Source organism: Zygosaccharomyces rouxii (genome assembly GCF_000026365.1).
Source record: "Zygosaccharomyces rouxii strain CBS732 chromosome C complete sequence".
Classification (NCBI taxonomy): Eukaryota; Fungi; Ascomycota; class Saccharomycetes; order Saccharomycetales; family Saccharomycetaceae; genus Zygosaccharomyces; species Zygosaccharomyces rouxii.
The window spans coordinates 636966-654934 of record NC_012992.1 but is presented as its reverse complement, the minus strand read 5'-3'; the positions used below and the strand labels follow the sequence as shown (position 1 = coordinate 654934).

Genomic DNA, 17969 nt, shown 5'->3' with positions numbered 1-17969 from the left:
GTACACTATCTAAACAAAGAAAATCATGAATCGAGATTGAGTCTGCTGATAAATGTTGGCTGGGCTTCCGCATTGCGCAGTTCTGTGAGCCTTTGCGGATTATTTGAAATTTCAGTAGCGGCTTGTAGTATGCGTTTTGAAGTCGAATTATCTACATCTTTACGACAATTCAAAATGGCAGATAACATGGCCAATGGGGTATCCCAATATATTTGCAAGCAATTGTCCCACGTTTCTGCTATAGCATCGACCGGACCACATGAAAAATCCATAAAATACTCCATTAACTTGAATTTGTCATCGATGATGATGGTCTTGTCCTCAGTTTCAGGAACCAATTGGACTAGCAGGCGATAAAAGATTTCGAAATCTCTTTTCATACAGTCCAAAAACTTATTATTTTTCTGCTTGAAAGAATGACCGTATTTCAATGAACCAATAAATCTCAAAATGGTCTCTTCCACAACGGATTCCAAAAGACTCGAATACACCAATACATTCATCTGTGTCTTAATTTCTATCAAATATTCATACAGCGTATCGGAAGTCTGTTGCGCCTGGTTACCACTGTACCAAGATTTACTAAAAACTTCATCAAATGGTCTGTGTAAATCTTCAAACATTATCCTTATCAGTTGTGTGGAGCAGTATTTGGCCACTTCGGCAAATCCGTCCAGTATTCTTTCAATCTCTTCCGTAATAGTTCTCTCGTAATTCTTGGTAACCATTTGACCATATTTGGTGGAAATTGCTACAGAATAATCCGCAGCTTTCATTTGATCGTTGGCTACCGCAACAATATATTCTACAAGACCACCGGGGCATGTCTCTTCAGGAGTAACACTCTCTGGATCTAAATCGTATTTTCGATTGAAATTAATTAACTTTTTAACCTCCACGTCCAAAGAATTCATCCATTTCTTTTGACGTTGCTTTAATAACCCACAGAATCTATCCACCACACCCACAAGAATTTTCGCTTGACCAGAGCCTGCTGCCACTTCTACTTGCTGAGTGAACATTTGGAAACATGTTCGAGTACCATCCAAATACAAAAGACCTTCAGAATCAACATGAGGTGGTGTCTTCCTCTCGTAAAACACTTCAAATTCGGCGTTTTCTAAATTACCGATCCATTCACTCATTTTGACCACAATTAGGCTCAAGTAATCATTAAACAACTGTTCTTTCTCTCCGTCTCCAATAACACTCCTTTTCTCTTTCTTGGGAAACCCGAAATCTTCTACCAGGGTCTTTTGGAAATGTTTATCGTAATCGAGAATGTCCAAGATAACTAAAGTTTCTGGTTCAGATTCGACTAATTCTGTAATCAATCCATGCATTTCTTCGTAATAGGTTTCAAAATATAAGTCAAAGATGTGCCAATGTTCCGGACAATATTGTGTAACATGCTCTTTGACCACCATCAATTCGTTAAAAACCCAATCCAAATTACTCAAGACTTCAAACTTCTTCTCACCACTATACTCCTTCCTAACTTCAACAAACATATCTTGCACAGATTGCTTCAATTTGTTTAAGAAGAAATTCTTGTAGCCACGAACCATAGTTCTAGTGGAGACCGTACCGCTAAGAATTTCTTCATAAAGCCCTTGACTAGAAGGATACTCCTTGGTATCGCTAGCACCATGATGGAACCTGGCAGAGTTTTTCTCATTGGGCAATTTTTTCATATATGATTTTTCAGCTTCCAACTCTTTCTTCTTTATAATATTTCTCACGGCTGCAATCCTTAAATCTTCTCTTTCCTCCAAATCTATAATTTTGAAAAGACGAATCACCAATGATATTTGTTCACCTCTCACAAGTTCCACGATATCGTATATGAGAGATTCGAGCAGTCTATCGAATTTAGATACAAGTGAAGAAACTTGTGCGAACAGCTTCCTAATAGTACTTTGTACATCTGTCGTTGATATATCTGCCATGACTGTCATTTGATCTTGGAAATCTCGAGCCATTGTCAAACGGTAATGGATATGTAACAAATAGGGACATCCTGATTCCAGTGCATCTTGGGTCAATTCGTACTCTAACATTTTATCCAATTGGCTGATCAAGTCACCAAACCTTATTATCCTATCATAGATGGAAGACGTTACATCGATAGTTTCGTAGAGTTTAGTAGCCTCAAATATAACATCGTACCTACTAATGGACGACTTACTTTTTTTACTCAACTTATCCACATCGTCTAATCCGTTTTTAATATCTTTGACAGACTTTTGTGAGAGGTTCAACAATTTCAACCCATCTTCCACGCTCTTATAGTATTTCTGCGATTCCTTCTGCAATTCGTATTCGCTAGCTGACTTTTCCTTGATCAATTGCTCCTTAACGTCTCTAATCTTTTCAAGAGACAACTCGTCTTTGAAAAGAGATGAAACTCTTTCCAAAATCTCTGATGACATTAGTCCCTGAGTGCAATACACCAGACGTTTAGCAAGTTGAATTGGGTTTGCTCTTGTTATTGACTATTAGATATGTTTTGACCTTGGTTATTTTTCATATTAGGGCGAACCCATTCCAGCTAAAGCTGGAAAATTAAGAATACTAAGAACATTGAAAATGGAAACCAGAAAAAAAGAAAATTTAAAAAAAAAATAGAAGCAGCAAAAGAGAGTCCTAAGAGCTGCTAAGGATATTTTATTCCCAATCTTTGAATTTTTCTGATTCGAACAGTATATATAGGACATTAATTCCATTGTCTATTTTATACGCTCTGTTCTCCTGTCATCCGAATATCCTCAATACTAAATACTTTTATTTATTTGTCTATGAAACACCTGGTGCAGGATCGTGCCACCTACCATTAGGCCATTCCAGTACACCAGCATTTGTATAATCACCACGATAATTGATGGGATTCTTGGTAGAAGCCCTGGCTACTCTAAAATAAAGCTTAGTGTCCTTATCCGTTTGATTCATTGTCTGGTTTAGCATATGGGATACATTATAATTTTGGTTTAATAGCTGGTCAATGTCTACAGTAGTATTTTCTCCCACATATATTTGGAAATCGTTCATTAGAAGGGAATACCCATCGATCTTTTCGTCGTCATTCTTGGCAGCGATGGTGGAATTCGTCTTGGTATCCAATTTCCAAGAAATTGAATGAGGTCTCTCGGGGTCGAACTGAAATGCTGGTGGTTCAAAGGATGCACCAGCTTCATCTCTTAGTAAATGTAAATCCGTCTCCACGATGCTGGCAAAATCCCAACGAGAAACACCTGAAATGAATAGACCAATCAAGATTCCCTGGAAAAGGTAAGCCGAGGAACCTCTAGTGGCACATCCTGGTACGAAAAGAATACCTAAGATATAATGATGAAGTCTTAGATTTAAACCCGGAATAGATTGTAAAAAGAACAATGACAGCAGGATTAACAAGTAGAGCAACATGTATTTTCTTAATCTACCAGATTTCCACAACGAATAACCTTGAATAATAGCCCCTACCACAATTGTGGCCAAAATAGAGCCCACAGCGGTTGCTGCACCTGCTTGTTGTTTCATATCTCTAAATGTAAGCCTATCAACGGGTAGTCTATCATAAGTGATATTGTTCATTACTCCTGACCAAAACGTTGGATACCATAGGAGTATTTTGGTCAATGGGGAACCATTATCAAAAGTGCGTTTAACTGCACATTTCCATAACACATAAAGAACAAAGCAGAGCGGTAATAGTCTTTGAAACCCTACACTTAACAATTCTGCAACTGAAAATGGTTCGTGAGGATCTGTCAAAAGTGGCGGATCGAGCGCCAAGACCACTGTCCAATAACTGACCAATGTAGTGATCCAATAACCAACAACCCCTCGAGTAAGATAAAGAATGGGCAATCCAAAGAAAAAATTCAACACTACCACTGGAACTCTAGGATCATAGCAACCCGTAGCTATCCCATCTTTAAAATCTTTAAAGGAAAACGATGCAGGGAAAAAAGTGTCAAATCCAATGGAAGGACCCGTCTTGTACTTACCATTGGCAGACGGAAAATTGCTTTGAGAACCTTGCATTGATATTTTTGCACATCCTCCCCAGATGGGTGAAATTACACCTGCATGAACAGCCGCGCTGCACTGAAATGAATCAGCTCTATATGGTAAAGAAAGAAATCCACCATTATCACCTTTCCCCTTGCTACCACCACCAATCTGGTAGCCTCTATATTTATTCCTTTGATCTCCAACTGCCACTGCAGAGTAAAGCCAACCATTAACGTCACATAGAGCTGGACATCTAATGATATACTCCTTATGATCAAATGGTTCACACAAATCAGCGTTTGTACCACATGCATTGTTAATACCTTCCCAGTTCAACATCATATTACAAGTCAACGAGGTAATGGGAACATCATCGTTGCTGGCCTTAGGATAAAAGTAGGGCGGCTTGACAAGGTACGGTTCTAAGAGTTCATACATAAATCCAAACCATATAGAACAGTAAACGATAAATATCAGTGCTCTAAAGAATGGATTTGAAATGTAATACCTGAAAACACCATCAGGAAATTCGTCAATGAATTGCAGCACTCTCAATTTACTCGGGTAAACAGGTCTTTGATCGCTGGGCTCTCGAGGGCCTTTCCATAACTTAATAAAGAATCTCTTGAAGAAATTTGACCTTTCCAACATCAACCATTCTTCATCAGACTTTTTTAGCGGATCAGGATATGTGGGCAAACCTTGCACCGATAAATCCTCCAATGGGAATGATTCTTCATCCATTTCAGTACCATGACTGTCGAGATCTTTGTACGTTGTCCCGACAACCATATCGTAGTTATATGGTACTTATATTATAAACGGACCTCTTATTATGAGCCAGTTTTCCTGGTGAAAGTCCAGCAAACTGCAGGTCAATTGGCCTTAAAGTATGTACTAACTTTGAAAAGTTTCTACCAATTAATTACTTTAACGTATTAGTCGAACTACTACGAAAACGCGCAATAACAACTAAGTGCTAATAAACCCTGGGGAAAATTCAGTAAGGACCCTCCAGCCCCACAATGACCCCATGTCCCAATTCGAAACTTAACTTACAAAGTATCGATCAATCAATTAAAAATTACACCATTAACATAAACCCAATTATATATTCAACGACAACGTAGAAAGAAAACTTCAACCAGAGCACATAGTACAGGATTCAGGGTTGTCGATAGCACATGCAATTACTTTAGAACTGAAAATGTCGAATTCTTCATTACTCTTGCCATTTTGGTCCTTCTTATCTTCATTACCCTCGTTATTGTTCTTGTTATCATCAGTCTTTGAATCCTTGGCATCAAGTTGTTTGTCCGGCAGACTTGGCTTGGCAGCAGATGTAACTGGTGTCACCGGCAGACTTGACTTAGAGGCGGATGTACTTGGAGTATCTGGCAAACTTGTATCTTGAAGCTTCAATGAAGCAATGCTATTAGCGACGGAAGACGTTGTGGAAGGGGTTGGTGATGGCTCTCTCTTGTTGTCGTATAGAGATGGATTGATTAGGGTACCATCAATCTTGGGCACCAATTCCTTTTCAACCATGTTAACACCGCGTGGAACATATTTGGGACGTGGTAGTTCAGGCAATGTTGTGATGTTACGACCTGCTTGTGCGGCAACATTCTTATCGATGGTGAATTGAATAGCTGCAGAAGCGGCTTGTGTTCTCAAGTAGTACATACCAGTCTTGAGACCCTTCTTCCAACCGTAGAAGTGCATACTTGTTAATTTACCCATTGTGGGGGCACGCATGTGGATATTCAAGGAATGAGATTGATCAATGAACACAGCACGATCAGCAGCCATGTCTAGAACATGTCTTTGAGAAATTTCCCACACCGTCTTGTACAAATCTTTGATTTCTTGTGGAATATTTGGAATGTTCTGAATGGAACCATTATCAGTAATGATTTGTTGTTTCATACTTTCATCCCAAATACCTAAATCTACCAAATCCTTTAACAAGTATGGATTAACAATTTGGAATTCACCAGATAAAACACGACGAGAGTACATGTTAGATGTGTAAGGTTCGAAACATTCGTTGTAACCCAAGATTTGTGATGTTGAAGCAGTGGGCATAGGGGCCACTAATAATGAGTTTCTTACACCATGTTCTTTAATGCCTTGTCTCAATGGTTCCCAATCCCATAATTCTGAAGGATTCTTCTCCCAAAGATCAAATTGTAAAAGACCTTGGGAGATAGGGGAACCTTCATAGGTAGAATAAGTACCGTGAATCTTGGCCAATTCACAAGATTGTTCCAAGGCACCGTGGTAAATAGTTTCAAAAATTTGTTGGTTCAATATTTTTGCCTCAGGAGATTCAAATGGCAGACGCAACATCATAAAAGTGTCTGCTAACCCATTAACACCAAGTGCAATAGGTCTATGTCTCATATTGGATCTCTTGGCTTCAGGAACTGGGTAGTAGTTACGATCAATGACCTTGTTCAAATTACGTGTAATAGCTTTAGCGACTTCATGTAATTTGGCAAAACTGTACCATTGTTCCTTACCATCTGCTGATACTTCCACACAAGATGGTAATGCGATAGAAGCTAAATTACAAGCTGCAGTTTCATCCTTGTCAGAGTATTCCACGATTTCACAACATAAATTGGAAGATTTAATCACACCAAGGTTCTTTTGGTTACTCTTTTCATTACATGCATCCTTATAGAGCATGAAAGGTGTACCAGTTTCAGTTTGTGCTTCTAAAATGGCATACCACAACTTTTGAGCTCTAATTGTCTTTCTACCACGGCCTTCTTGTTCATAACGTTCGTACAATTTTTCAAATTCTTCACCATATACATCTGCTAAACCAGGAGCTTCACTTGGAGAGAAAAGTGTCCATTCTTCATTCTTTTCGACACGTTTCATGAACAAATCAGGAATCCATAATGCTGGGAATAAATCTCTTGCACGAATTTCTTCTTTACCATGGTTCTTTCTGATATCAATGAAATCAAAGATATCTGAGTGCCATGGTTCCAAATAAAGGGCGAATGCTCCAGGTCTCTTATTGCCACCTTGATCCACATAACGTGCAGTGTTGTTAAAAACACGAACCATTGGGATTAAACCATTGGAAGTACCATTAGTACCTGCAATGTAAGAACCCGTAGAACGAATGTTATGAATATGCAACCCAATACCACCAGCAGTCTTGGAAATCATGGCACATTCTTTTAATGAATCATAAATACCTTCAATGGAATCGTCTTTCATCGCCACAAGGAAACAAGATGCCATTTGTGGATGTGGAGTACCTGCATTGAAAAGAGTTGGAGAAGCATGGATGAAATACCTCAATGACATCAAATTGTAAGTTTCGATCGCAGATTTGATATCTTCACCATGAATACCCAAACTAACTCTCATTATTAGATGTTGTGGTCTCTCAGCAGTCAACCCATTGATCCTTAACAAGTAAGAACGTTCTAAAGTCTTGAAACCGAAATAATTGAATTGGAAATCTCTGTCGTAGACAATAGCTGAGTTCAATTCATCCTTGTTGGTCATAACGATGTTGAAAATCTCATCAGAAATCATAGGGGAATGGACACCGTTAGCTGGATTCACATAATGGTACAGATCAGAGATTACTTGTGAGAATTGCTTCGTGGTTTGCTTGTGAAGATTTGAAACAGCAATTCTAGCGGCTAGTGTAGCGTAATCAGGATGAACAGTGGTCATGTAAGCACATGTTTCAGCTGCCAAATTATCTAATTCCACTGTAGTAACACCTTCGTAGACACCAGAAATAATACGCTGAGTAATCTTGACAGCGTCTATATGAGAAGGATCTAACCCATAGCATAACTTCGATATACGTGCTGTAATCTTATCGAATCTGACGGGCTCCTTACGACCGTCTCTCTTGTAAACAAACATGATTAAAAGACTCTATGTGTCTATGTTTGGGAGTCGTGCTCTGGTATCCTTACAAGGATGAAGTAGAGAGTGATACAGATGGTCTATAAGGAATATATCCGCCTCTTTATATAAAAGATCGTTCCTCAAAGAGTGACGCCAAACGCGTAAAAAATAACGCGTTTTTTAACGCGTCATTTTTTTTCGAGCGATGAGATGCGATGAGCTCTTTAACGACTAGAATGGTAGTAATAGTAGTAGTTATAGTATAATACGGGTAAAAGTACGATAGTGCTCATTGTAGTAGTATGTAATCAACGCGTTGATGATGAGGTGCATTCAAAGTTTTAGGGTGAACCTGCACCGTATGACGGTTATTGCCCCGCCATCATCATTGTCATCATCACTATCATGAATAATTGGTTCCTTACACTCGTTCATGGATACGAGCAACGGACATGTGTATGAATATGAATTATGTATGGGCTGCTACAAGTATCACAGATTCGATTCATTAAGATTATAACACTGTGCTTCTTCTCCTTACCTCCTTCTTCTAAAGAAGAATGCAGCTACAGCTGCTGCACTTGCAACTACACCTGTAGCCACAGCTACTCCCCTAACTGTTTCCCTTTGAATCTTATCTTCTACCATACCTTGTAAGGCCTTGATCTGATGGTTACCAGGTTCATGTTCCAATAGGGTATCCACGTATCTTTTAGCCATACTGTACTCGCCGACCTTATAACATCCGATGGTCAAGTAGTAAAGACATTCACGCCTTCTTTGAGGCGATTCTTTGTAGATATCCGTGAGTAGTTTGATACCGAGTCGCTGATCGTCAAGGCCCATTGACTTGATCAAACCCCATGCATAGTTGAATCTAGATTGAATAGATGCAGTTTCACCACCTTCTGATAAAAACTGTTGACGAAGGATTTCCACCTGTTGTGGCAAAAGTGGTTCAAATGAATCTTGTAGCGTGGGTAAGAAATTAATTTTAGCCATAATGGTAAACTAAGTAGCTCTATGCTCTGATCTTTCCCTCTATATTCTAGTGTTAATGAGTCCAAGTTTCGGTTGATGTGTGGAAAATTTCGCTTGTTCATCGTCGTTGAACTAATAAGTCTAATTAGAAATGATCAGATTATAAAGGGCTATAAGAGGTTTGAAGACGCTGTATATTGGATATAAATGGAGGATACAACTAAACTCAACAAGTCCAAATTGGGTACGAAGGAATATTGGGATGAATTCTATGCCCTTGAGAAGAACAATTTTGAAAATAACCCAGAGGATACCGGAGAATGTTGGTTCGATGATAACGATGCAGAAGCTAAGATGGTAAGTTTCCTGGAGGATAACATTGGTATGCATCATATAGAACACGGCTGTTCCATTTGTGATTTGGGTACAGGTAATGGACACCTTTTGTTTGAATTGGTCGAAAGTGGATTTAATGGACCCATGTTGGGAGTTGATTATTCTGAACAAAGTATAGAGTTTGCAAAAGAAGTGGCTCAAACGAAGGGATTACCGGTCGAATTTTCCGCTAAAGATATATTTGACGAATTCTGGACACCTTCAAAATTTGACCTAGTCCTTGATAAGGGAACTTTAGACGCAATAGCATTAAGTGGATTGACGAGGGAAAATGGTAAAAGTTTAGTAGAATTATACTCTCAGGTCGTAGAAAAATTGTTGGTTAAAGGTGGTGTTTTCTTAATTACATCTTGCAATTTTACAGAATCCGAATTGATTAAAATTATACAAACTGAAAACTTAAAAGTTTGGAATAAGATTAATTATCCATCTTTTTCATTTGGCGGTGTACAGGGCACTGCCATATGCAGTATAGCATTTGTCAAATTGAGCTAATAATTGTCTATATCATTACCATTTTTTCTCTTTTAATCTATTTGTTTTATTTTGGAATCAACTTGACAATGCTGTCATAAAGATCTTCAGCGATTTCTTTACTTCCAGTCTTAACAGCAGTTTGTATGGGGGATTTATTATCATCTTGTGTAACCATTCTAATGAATTTCTCACCTTGCATCGATCCAACGAAGCCCTTTTGCACTGTAAAACCTTTAACAAGCGAAAGATTTAGTATGACTTTAAGGATACCACGAGATCTCATAACAAGACGTGATTTTCCAGTATTTACATTTTTGTTAACTTTAATAACGCCAATACCTCTTTCTTTCCAACCCGCTTCAATATCTGCCAATTGATATAGTTTGGCATTTGCTTGGTATATGGTTTCTTCAGATTCTTCACCAGATTTTACATCTTGCTTTTGTAACTTCGTTCCATTAGCACTTGATGAGGCTGATGACGATTCTCTTGATCTTTCCTTAGCATCGGAGCTTGGTTCTGGTGTCTTTTCCTTGCTGTCTTCCTTATCTGAAGCCTTTAATACTCCAAATCCACCACCAAATGAAAGACCTGATCCAAACGCCGATGGCTTTGGTGTCCCTGCTTCCCTAGAAAGGTCCTTCTTGGCTTCTTCATTATTTAAAGGACCACTACTAGCAACTTTGAATCCTGATCCAAAACTTGAACTGGCTCCGAAGACAAATTTGGGTTTAGATTCTTGACTTGCAGATTTTTCTTTACTATCAGGATCATTTTTGTTTTCATTCTGTGACTCTTTAGGATCTTTCTCTTTAGAAACTAACTTCTCTTCCTTCTCTTCTTGCTCTTCCTTCCCTTCCTTGTCCTCCTCTTTCTTATCTTCCTCATCCTGACTTTTCTCCTTCTTATCCTCCTTCTTATCCTCCAGCTTTTCTACTTCCTTTTCATTCTTCTTCTCCTCCTTCTTCTCTTCATCTGTCTTGACCTTCTTGGTCTCTTTTAAATCTTTTACCTCTTCCTCTCTCACTCTCTTGTTCTTATTCTCATCTTCAGTTGAGACTTTCTTTTCCTGATCAGCAGCCATTACTTCCTACAGTGGTGTAGAGGACTCTGATCACTTATCGCTTCCAGTTTTTCTAACTAGTACTAGGTAAAGTTTGATTGATATTGTAGCCGTCCCTAGTTTTTTCAAACACCTTTATATACAAATATCAAGAATAATGAAGATAACATATGCTATATGGAAAGGGAAGAAAAAAAGCACATCTAGCTTTTCTTTGATTCTTTCTAAGTACAGATTTTTTTTCTTTAGTCGTAGTTCCTACATCTCTACACGGTTCTTCTATCCGTCAAGTAATGCATTACTGGTTGAACGCCAGCTACTTGGGTTAATTTTTCAAACCAAGCTAGCAAGATACCACCCTGTCTCTGTCCTTCAGGTATTGACATACCCCTGTAAAGGTATTTGATAAGTACATCTTGCTGTTGTGGTTGTAATTGCTTGACAACATTCGCAATGTCAGCCTGTCTCACTTGGGTCAAAGTCTCTAAAACGGCACGGAAATATAGGGCCTTTGTACTGTCATCAGCACCGTATGGTGGATCAGATGTTGCCAATTGTAATGCAGAATTAATATCACCACTGGTGGCAAATGATTTCAATTGAGAAATTTGTTGCTGTACAGCTTGTGGATCTGTCTGTTGAACATATGGAGGTATAAGATCTTGAGCCGTTAACCTACCACTTTCTGGATCGAATGCATCGATGTCAATTCTTCTCCAATCTTCCATATTAAACGTATTAGTCCAAGAGCAGGAGATTTAGATCCTATATATCCTGTTCTTCATTTTGAAAAGGGGGATGATCTTTAGACTTGGACCAACTTCGACCATAATTAAAGGACATTTGAACTTGAAGGACGGTGAGGGTAACACACCTAGAGAGAGAGAGCGCACTAAATGTTTGTACATAAAATTGAAAAATTGAAAAAACATATAATTTATTTTATAAATTACATTAGTTCTCTTACTGGAGAATTTTGTCGTCTGGAATACCTTCGTATTCACCGTATTTAAGCGCCAAGTTCATGTTTTGCAAGCACTGGGTAGCTGCACCTTTGAGTAGGTTATCGATAGTACCACATACAACAACACGATCACCTTGGTCATTAACTTTGAAACCACCAATGGATACACCATGAGTACCACCAATGTCTCTGACCAATGGGATATCCTTTTGCACATGTACCAATTTTTCACCATTGTAGAAATTTTGGTATAATTCTTGCACGGATTCAGATGTTAAGGAACCTTTCTTGATTGGGATGGAAACTGATAGTGAAATACCTTGGAACCATTGACCCACATGAGGTATAAATGCTACTTCTTGGTTTAAATGAGTAGAGATTTCACGTTCGTGAATGTGGTTGGTCAAAGTGTATGGGATCAAATTGTTACTCAAAACCTTTGGGTCATTCTTGGGGGAGGGTTTGGTACCAGCACCTGAGTAACCGGAAACACCAAAAACAGTAGGCAATCCAGTGATTAAGTCGCACAATGGAGCAATTAATAGTTGAGAACCAGTGGCGAAACAACCAGGGTTAGCAATCTTTTTGGCATTGGCGATACTATCTCTGCTGTTTAATTCTGGAAGACCATAAGCCCACTGATCTTCAGGAACAAATCTGTGGTCTGCGGAAAGATCAATAATCTTTCCCTTTCCCTTCGCACTCTCGATAGCTTCGACGTATGGTTCACAAACTTTGTTTGGTAGTGCCATGACCCAGAAATCAACAGCACCTTGAGATTCTAATTTTTGAACATCTTCGTGTTGTAATGTCTCGTAAATAACTTCAGATTTGTTATAACCTTGTAGTTTTTTACCCTTCAATTCACGAGAAGAGACGTGTGCCACTTCCAAATACGGATGAGTATTAATCAAAGAAACCAAATTACTACCAGTATGCCCTCTAGCACCAATTAAACCAACACGACCGACGGATTTATTTGTGCCTTGAGGTTTAGCGGCAGATCTGGTGGAATAAGCTCTAGAAGATTGGCCAGAAGCAAAGGCGCGACCATGAGATGGAGAACCTGCAGCTTGAGAAACGCTAGTGATAAATTCTTGTATGATCTTTGAAGCAGTGTTTAAGTCATCCACACCATACCAGAACAAAACTTTACCATTTTTCAAATAAGAACCTTGAGATTTGTCAAAGTGCCAAGCAATATTTGGATTATCTTCATTGACTATCCATTGTAGAGATGGGAAATCGTTACGCAATGCGGTAAAAACGTTATCACTAACGTTGTTTAACCAAGCAGATTCTGTACAGATGAATTTATCCAATTTGGGGACGGTATGATTTTTTCTAATGATTGCTAGAACATCCATTGGTTCATCTGCATAGGCGGCAAAATCTGAATGTTCTAGTTCCCTCAAATAAGTAGCAACACTTTGTTTACCAGAAGCAATATCAATGTCATTGGACAATGCTTCTCTGAGAGCATCTGGAGATGGGAATTCAGGTAATGATGCAACTTTGCTTAATTTGTAACCTCTTCTAATCATTGTACCTGCACCAGAATCTGTAAACAATTCCTTTTGTAGATCTTGAACGTTAATAATGGCAACGGATGATGAACGTGGTAAATAGTCCAACAATTCTTTGATTTCTCTAATCTTTAACTTGGTACCATATTTAACCCAACTCTGTTGCATTAAAAGATCGTATTCTTCATCTAAGTTAATCATAGAGACCTTTTCATTGGTTTCACCATTGATAATACCGCCCTTTTCATTCAAGTAGACAATTTTCAATGGTTCAAAAACACGAGCCAATTCACCGGCAGCTACGTCTGCGTTAACGTTAAGCATTTGACCGGAGGGGGTTTCAGCTAAAGATGTCAAGATTGGCAATGCACCTGCCTTGATGGAGGCCTCGACGGCATCCTTAGTTACACCCGTAATATCACCAACTAATTTGTATTTTTCTTCATCCAAGTAATTGGCGGTAAAGACACCGGAAGTAATAGGTCTTGCACGAACACCCAATTGTTCTAATGCTGTAACCAACTTCAAGTTTTGTTCCAAGAAACATTGTCTAACGACTGACATGGTAGTCTCATCGGTAATTCTAATACCATCAATGTAGTCAGGTTCTACACCAAGTGCCTCTAACTTTTCGTTAACTTGAGGTCCTGTACCATGTAACACGATTGGGTATAGACCTACATGGTACAAAAATGCCAAACAAGATGCCAATTCCTGTAAATTGTCACTGATGATGGCACCACCAACCTTAATCACTGCAAACTGCTGTTGGGATACAGATGTAAAATATTTCAAATATTGTTCCACTTCTCTTTTAGTACTAATATTGTTCAAAAGTTGAACCACAGTTGATCTGGTACTAGGAGAACCAACACCATTCGCAGATGACATATATCTCTTAGAGTAGCCAACTCTTTTCCTGGAAAACCCACTTGAAACCCTCTGAGAGGCGTTTTGAGAAGTGATATTGGATGCTGCACATTTGGTCAGGACAGATGCAACCTTTTGAAATCTTGCACCGCTAAAGCCCTTGGTAGAGAGCAACAAACTGGTGGAAGACATTGTAGTGGCGATTGTTGTTCCCTTGAGATAAACCAGTATTTACCGTTAACAATACAATGAAATTTACCCTTACCTTTTTATAATTCTTGTCGATGGTAGTAGACAGTAATCAAAAGACGACTGACCGAATACCTCGCAATTTTTTTTCACGATGACTGAAAAAAAAAAAAAAAAAAAAAAAAATAATGAAAAAAAAAAAAATAATGAAAAAGGCAATTCGCCATCGCTCAATTCATTTATTATTGAAATATCGATAACTGGACTTTGATTCTTCTGATCATATTGTGTCATCGCAGCTTGTTTTATTATCTCTTTTGCCACAATTAAACTCTTTTTACCGGCCGATACCTAATTCCGAGGGCAATGACTCATTCGTCAACTAGTAATCGGGTTCTTCGACATTTGTAGATCTTGTCTCTTTAGTTCTTGAATATCTAGATCTGTAGGAAGTAGTAGCAGGAGGAGGTTGAGAAGGTGATGCATCTCCTCCTAGCCCAGGACGTCTTGCCATATTGCCCCCATATCGATTAGGTATCTTTGAGTCGTTCGGAAGAAGTGGCGTACTGCTAGAAAATCTGCTGGGACCGCTGTACGCTGGTCTTGGTGTTGTAATAGGCCTGTTACCAAATTTTGACGGTACATTTGACGTCATCGATCCGTGAGTTTTCGTATAGCCTCTGCCGCCTAATCCACCGCCAAGACGTCTTGGTTTGAAATACTTGATAGTTCTCCCTCTTTCAATATCAACAATGGCGATACGACCCTTGATTTCTAATCCTCGGTGGATTCCAATCTCCTTACAAGCCATTCTACTGCTCTGTGGATTGGTGAATAGTACGAATGCATAACCTTTAGATTTGTTGGTAACTTTATCTCTAACGACACGAATTCTTTCAATATCACCAAATTTACTGAATTCTCTTTGTAGTTCCATCTCTGTTGTATCATATGGTAATCTACCAACAAATATCGTCTTGAATGGATCGGTTTCCTTGATGTTTGGATCTTTATGAGGTTCCCATCCACGAGTCTCTTGATTCAACTTGGCGTATTCGTTGTCCTTTGCATGAGACGCCTCTTCGTACTTTTGCAGGTACTTATTATCTGAGCCCTGGGGGAATTGATTAACGTAAGATGATAGCTGTTCTCCTAGTAGTTGTGAAACTCCTGTAATATGTGGACATGTTTGTCTCTTCTCAGGTGGATAATCAACTGGTCTCTTGTATTCTAATGGCGGTCTTGGCTTGAATAGTCGTGAAACATCGGAAGGAAACTTAGAGGTATTATAAGACATGATATGCAGAAGCCTCTGTTGACTTTTATGTGCTGTTCCTCTTAAGTAGATTCCTTTACAATAGTTCCTCGATCAAGTGCGTTTTGAATATAATGCCGAGAAGATCAGTTAAAGGTAAATTACAAAATTTATATAACAAAAATGGAATTAGAAAAGGGAGGAAAGAAAAATAATATAGGAATAAATACAGATTGTATTAGCGTTAGTTTTAGTTTCCTGCAGCGACTCTTCTACCGTTAATCAACTGATTGAGAAAATCAGCTGAATTTGGAGTTGCAGCAGTTTCAGCGGCCATAGGTTGTTGTTGCTGCTGTTGTTGTTGTTGATGCAGAGCCATTTGGTGGGGTGTAAAAATACCTGGTGGTGGTGGCGTATTAACATTTAGGGGATGTTGTTGATGTTGTGCTGGTCCTCCTGCTGCTGCTGCCGCCGCTGCTGCTGCCGCCGCTGGGGGTGGTACTTGTTGATGTAGATGAATCTGTTGAGGTAGTGGTGTAGTGGTAGTTGCAGGGGTAGTGTTAGCCGCTGCTGCTGCTGCTGCGGCAGCAGCAACTGGGGTATTGCTTGCATTTGATGTTAAATTTGTACTTGCACTTGCATTTTGTAAAAATGAAATCACAGATGCAGAATAATCCACAGGATTAATTGCAAGGATGTCCACCAATTTTCTTGTCAAAGTTTGATCACTTTGTTCGGAAGTGTCTAAGTTTTCCCAGGAAAACAAAGATGGATAATGACCATAAGTTTCATCATCCACTAAATTAGTTTGTAAATGGAATTCATGATTTTGGTAATTGGAGAACCAATTAATTCTTTCATCTAAGAAGGCAACCGCACTACCTAGCGCATCATATGGATCAGCGTAATCCTTACCGTTAGATTTATCTTGTTGTTTCTTCTTACTATGGTTATTAGAGCTTTCATTGCTAATTCCATGTTGTTGTTGTTGTTGCTGCTGTTGTTGTTGTTGCTGTTGTTGTTGCTGCTGTTGTTGTTGTTGTTGTTGTTGCTGTTGGCTTAAAGTTTCACCCAATGTTGGTAAATTATGTGCACTACCATTTTTCGAAAGACTAATTGAGTTAAGTTGTGCCGTATTGTTAGAAACCCCCCAGGGATTTGAACCTGTGGGTACAGGCGCAGGTGTTAAAATTGGAGTTGAACTACCATTGCTGTGATGATCATGATGAAGCTGGACTTTAACAGCTGCAGGTGAAGAAGTACCTGAGAAATGACCACCAGCGCCACCACTTCTGTAAATTGGCCCATTACTTTGAGTATTACGTTGTGTAGTTGGTTTATTACTCAATTCTTTACGGTTAAATGAATCCGCTTCTTCACCAGGTTCATGAAGAAACATACAGTTTGGATTTGGACATGGTAATCCACGTAAATATGATGAACAATACTTCGTCGTACCATAGGCGGCTTTTACCAATCTGCCATCCATATAGGTACCATCAACTTGAGCAATACAGCGTGCTGCATCTTCCTTTTTGGCAAATGTAATGTAAACACCATAACCAGGAACGGTACCACTAGGACCATTGGCATTACCACTTGCATTGGTTGCACTACTGCTATTATTGCTAGTATTAGAATGGTAATGATCATTATTACTACCAACAGGAGTCTTCCTATTAACAACAATCTTACTGATCTTACCGTATTGACCAAAATATTTGTCTGATTTTAGTACACCAGCGACTTCCTCATATGGCACTGGAGGGTTAACACCAACCACATAGACCAGATTTTTTTGAATTACACGCATTCCTGCCAAGTGCTTTCTATTAGCGTACTCACTTTCCTTGCGTTCCTTTTCACGTTGTTTCCTTTCCCATTCCTTACGTGTCTGCTTTTCTCTTTCCATCCTTAATTCTTCCACTGTCAATACAACGTATTCAACGCTGTCATCGTCATATTTACGACGACATGCAGGACATCTACCATTTAATTCTTCATTTTGTCTGATATTGTTATAGCAAAACTGGCAGATTTGATATCCACAGGGACAGGGTTTGAAGTTCTTGTCAGTAATATCCATAGGTTCAAGACAAAGTGGACAAAAATCCTCCTCATCATCACTTAAAAATGACATATCATAGTTGCTTAAAGCCCTTTGAATGGCCTTTAGGTTCTCGTGAACATGCGGATTTAGTGCCATGGTTAAGAAATCGATTCTGTTGTGTTTGATTAATAGATATAAACTTCTTGCTGTTTGTTCAAATAGTGTTTAACACTAACTAACACTGTATGTATCTTTAATTGTTCGGAAAACATCTTGAAAAAACATTTTTACCC

At 38.9% G+C, this 17969-nt stretch overlaps 10 protein-coding genes across 10 annotated transcripts; 1 reads left to right on the top strand and 9 right to left on the bottom strand.

Annotated features, from left to right (window-relative positions):
* Positions 1 to 23: 23 nt before the first annotated feature.
* SEC6 (SNARE-binding exocyst subunit SEC6) lies at positions 24 to 2432 on the bottom strand (the record flags this gene model as incomplete). Its single annotated transcript, XM_002495973.1, has 1 exon — positions 24 to 2432. The coding sequence occupies one exon, from the start codon at positions 2430 to 2432 to the stop codon at positions 24 to 26; it is 2409 nt and encodes an 802-aa protein (XP_002496018.1).
* Positions 2433 to 2796: 364 nt separating this feature from the next.
* On the bottom strand, positions 2797 to 4806 carry ZYRO0C08536g (uncharacterized protein; the record flags this gene model as incomplete). The annotated part of the gene is made up of 1 exon (XM_002495972.1): positions 2797 to 4806. One exon carries the CDS (start codon positions 4804 to 4806, stop codon positions 2797 to 2799), a length of 2010 nt encoding a protein of 669 aa, XP_002496017.1.
* Positions 4807 to 5154: 348 nt separating this feature from the next.
* Positions 5155 to 7920, bottom strand: ZYRO0C08514g (ribonucleoside-diphosphate reductase large subunit; the record flags this gene model as incomplete). Its single annotated transcript, XM_002495971.1, has 1 exon — positions 5155 to 7920. The coding sequence occupies one exon, from the start codon at positions 7918 to 7920 to the stop codon at positions 5155 to 5157; it is 2766 nt and encodes a 921-aa protein (XP_002496016.1).
* A 522-nt stretch (positions 7921 to 8442) lies between these two features.
* On the bottom strand, positions 8443 to 8907 carry FIS1 (Fis1p; the record flags this gene model as incomplete). The annotated part of the gene is made up of 1 exon (XM_002495970.1): positions 8443 to 8907. The coding sequence occupies one exon, from the start codon at positions 8905 to 8907 to the stop codon at positions 8443 to 8445; it is 465 nt and encodes a 154-aa protein (XP_002496015.1).
* A 186-nt stretch (positions 8908 to 9093) lies between these two features.
* EFM4 (Efm4p) lies at positions 9094 to 9777 on the top strand (the record flags this gene model as incomplete). The annotated part of the gene is made up of 1 exon (XM_002495969.1): positions 9094 to 9777. One exon carries the CDS (start codon positions 9094 to 9096, stop codon positions 9775 to 9777), a length of 684 nt encoding a protein of 227 aa, XP_002496014.1.
* Positions 9778 to 9823: 46 nt separating this feature from the next.
* YRB2 (Yrb2p) lies at positions 9824 to 10843 on the bottom strand (the record flags this gene model as incomplete). Its single annotated transcript, XM_002495968.1, has 1 exon — positions 9824 to 10843. One exon carries the CDS (start codon positions 10841 to 10843, stop codon positions 9824 to 9826), a length of 1020 nt encoding a protein of 339 aa, XP_002496013.1.
* A 245-nt stretch (positions 10844 to 11088) lies between these two features.
* ARC15 (Arc15p) lies at positions 11089 to 11550 on the bottom strand (the record flags this gene model as incomplete). The annotated part of the gene is made up of 1 exon (XM_002495967.1): positions 11089 to 11550. The coding sequence occupies one exon, from the start codon at positions 11548 to 11550 to the stop codon at positions 11089 to 11091; it is 462 nt and encodes a 153-aa protein (XP_002496012.1).
* Positions 11551 to 11785: 235 nt separating this feature from the next.
* On the bottom strand, positions 11786 to 14374 carry ARG56 (bifunctional acetylglutamate kinase/N-acetyl-gamma-glutamyl-phosphate reductase; the record flags this gene model as incomplete). Its single annotated transcript, XM_002495966.1, has 1 exon — positions 11786 to 14374. One exon carries the CDS (start codon positions 14372 to 14374, stop codon positions 11786 to 11788), a length of 2589 nt encoding a protein of 862 aa, XP_002496011.1.
* A 379-nt stretch (positions 14375 to 14753) lies between these two features.
* SNP1 (U1 snRNP complex subunit SNP1) lies at positions 14754 to 15668 on the bottom strand (the record flags this gene model as incomplete). Its single annotated transcript, XM_002495965.1, has 1 exon — positions 14754 to 15668. The coding sequence occupies one exon, from the start codon at positions 15666 to 15668 to the stop codon at positions 14754 to 14756; it is 915 nt and encodes a 304-aa protein (XP_002496010.1).
* A 208-nt stretch (positions 15669 to 15876) lies between these two features.
* On the bottom strand, positions 15877 to 17832 carry MOT2 (CCR4-NOT core ubiquitin-protein ligase subunit MOT2; the record flags this gene model as incomplete). Its single annotated transcript, XM_002495964.1, has 1 exon — positions 15877 to 17832. One exon carries the CDS (start codon positions 17830 to 17832, stop codon positions 15877 to 15879), a length of 1956 nt encoding a protein of 651 aa, XP_002496009.1.
* Between the last annotated feature and the right edge of the window lie 137 nt (positions 17833 to 17969).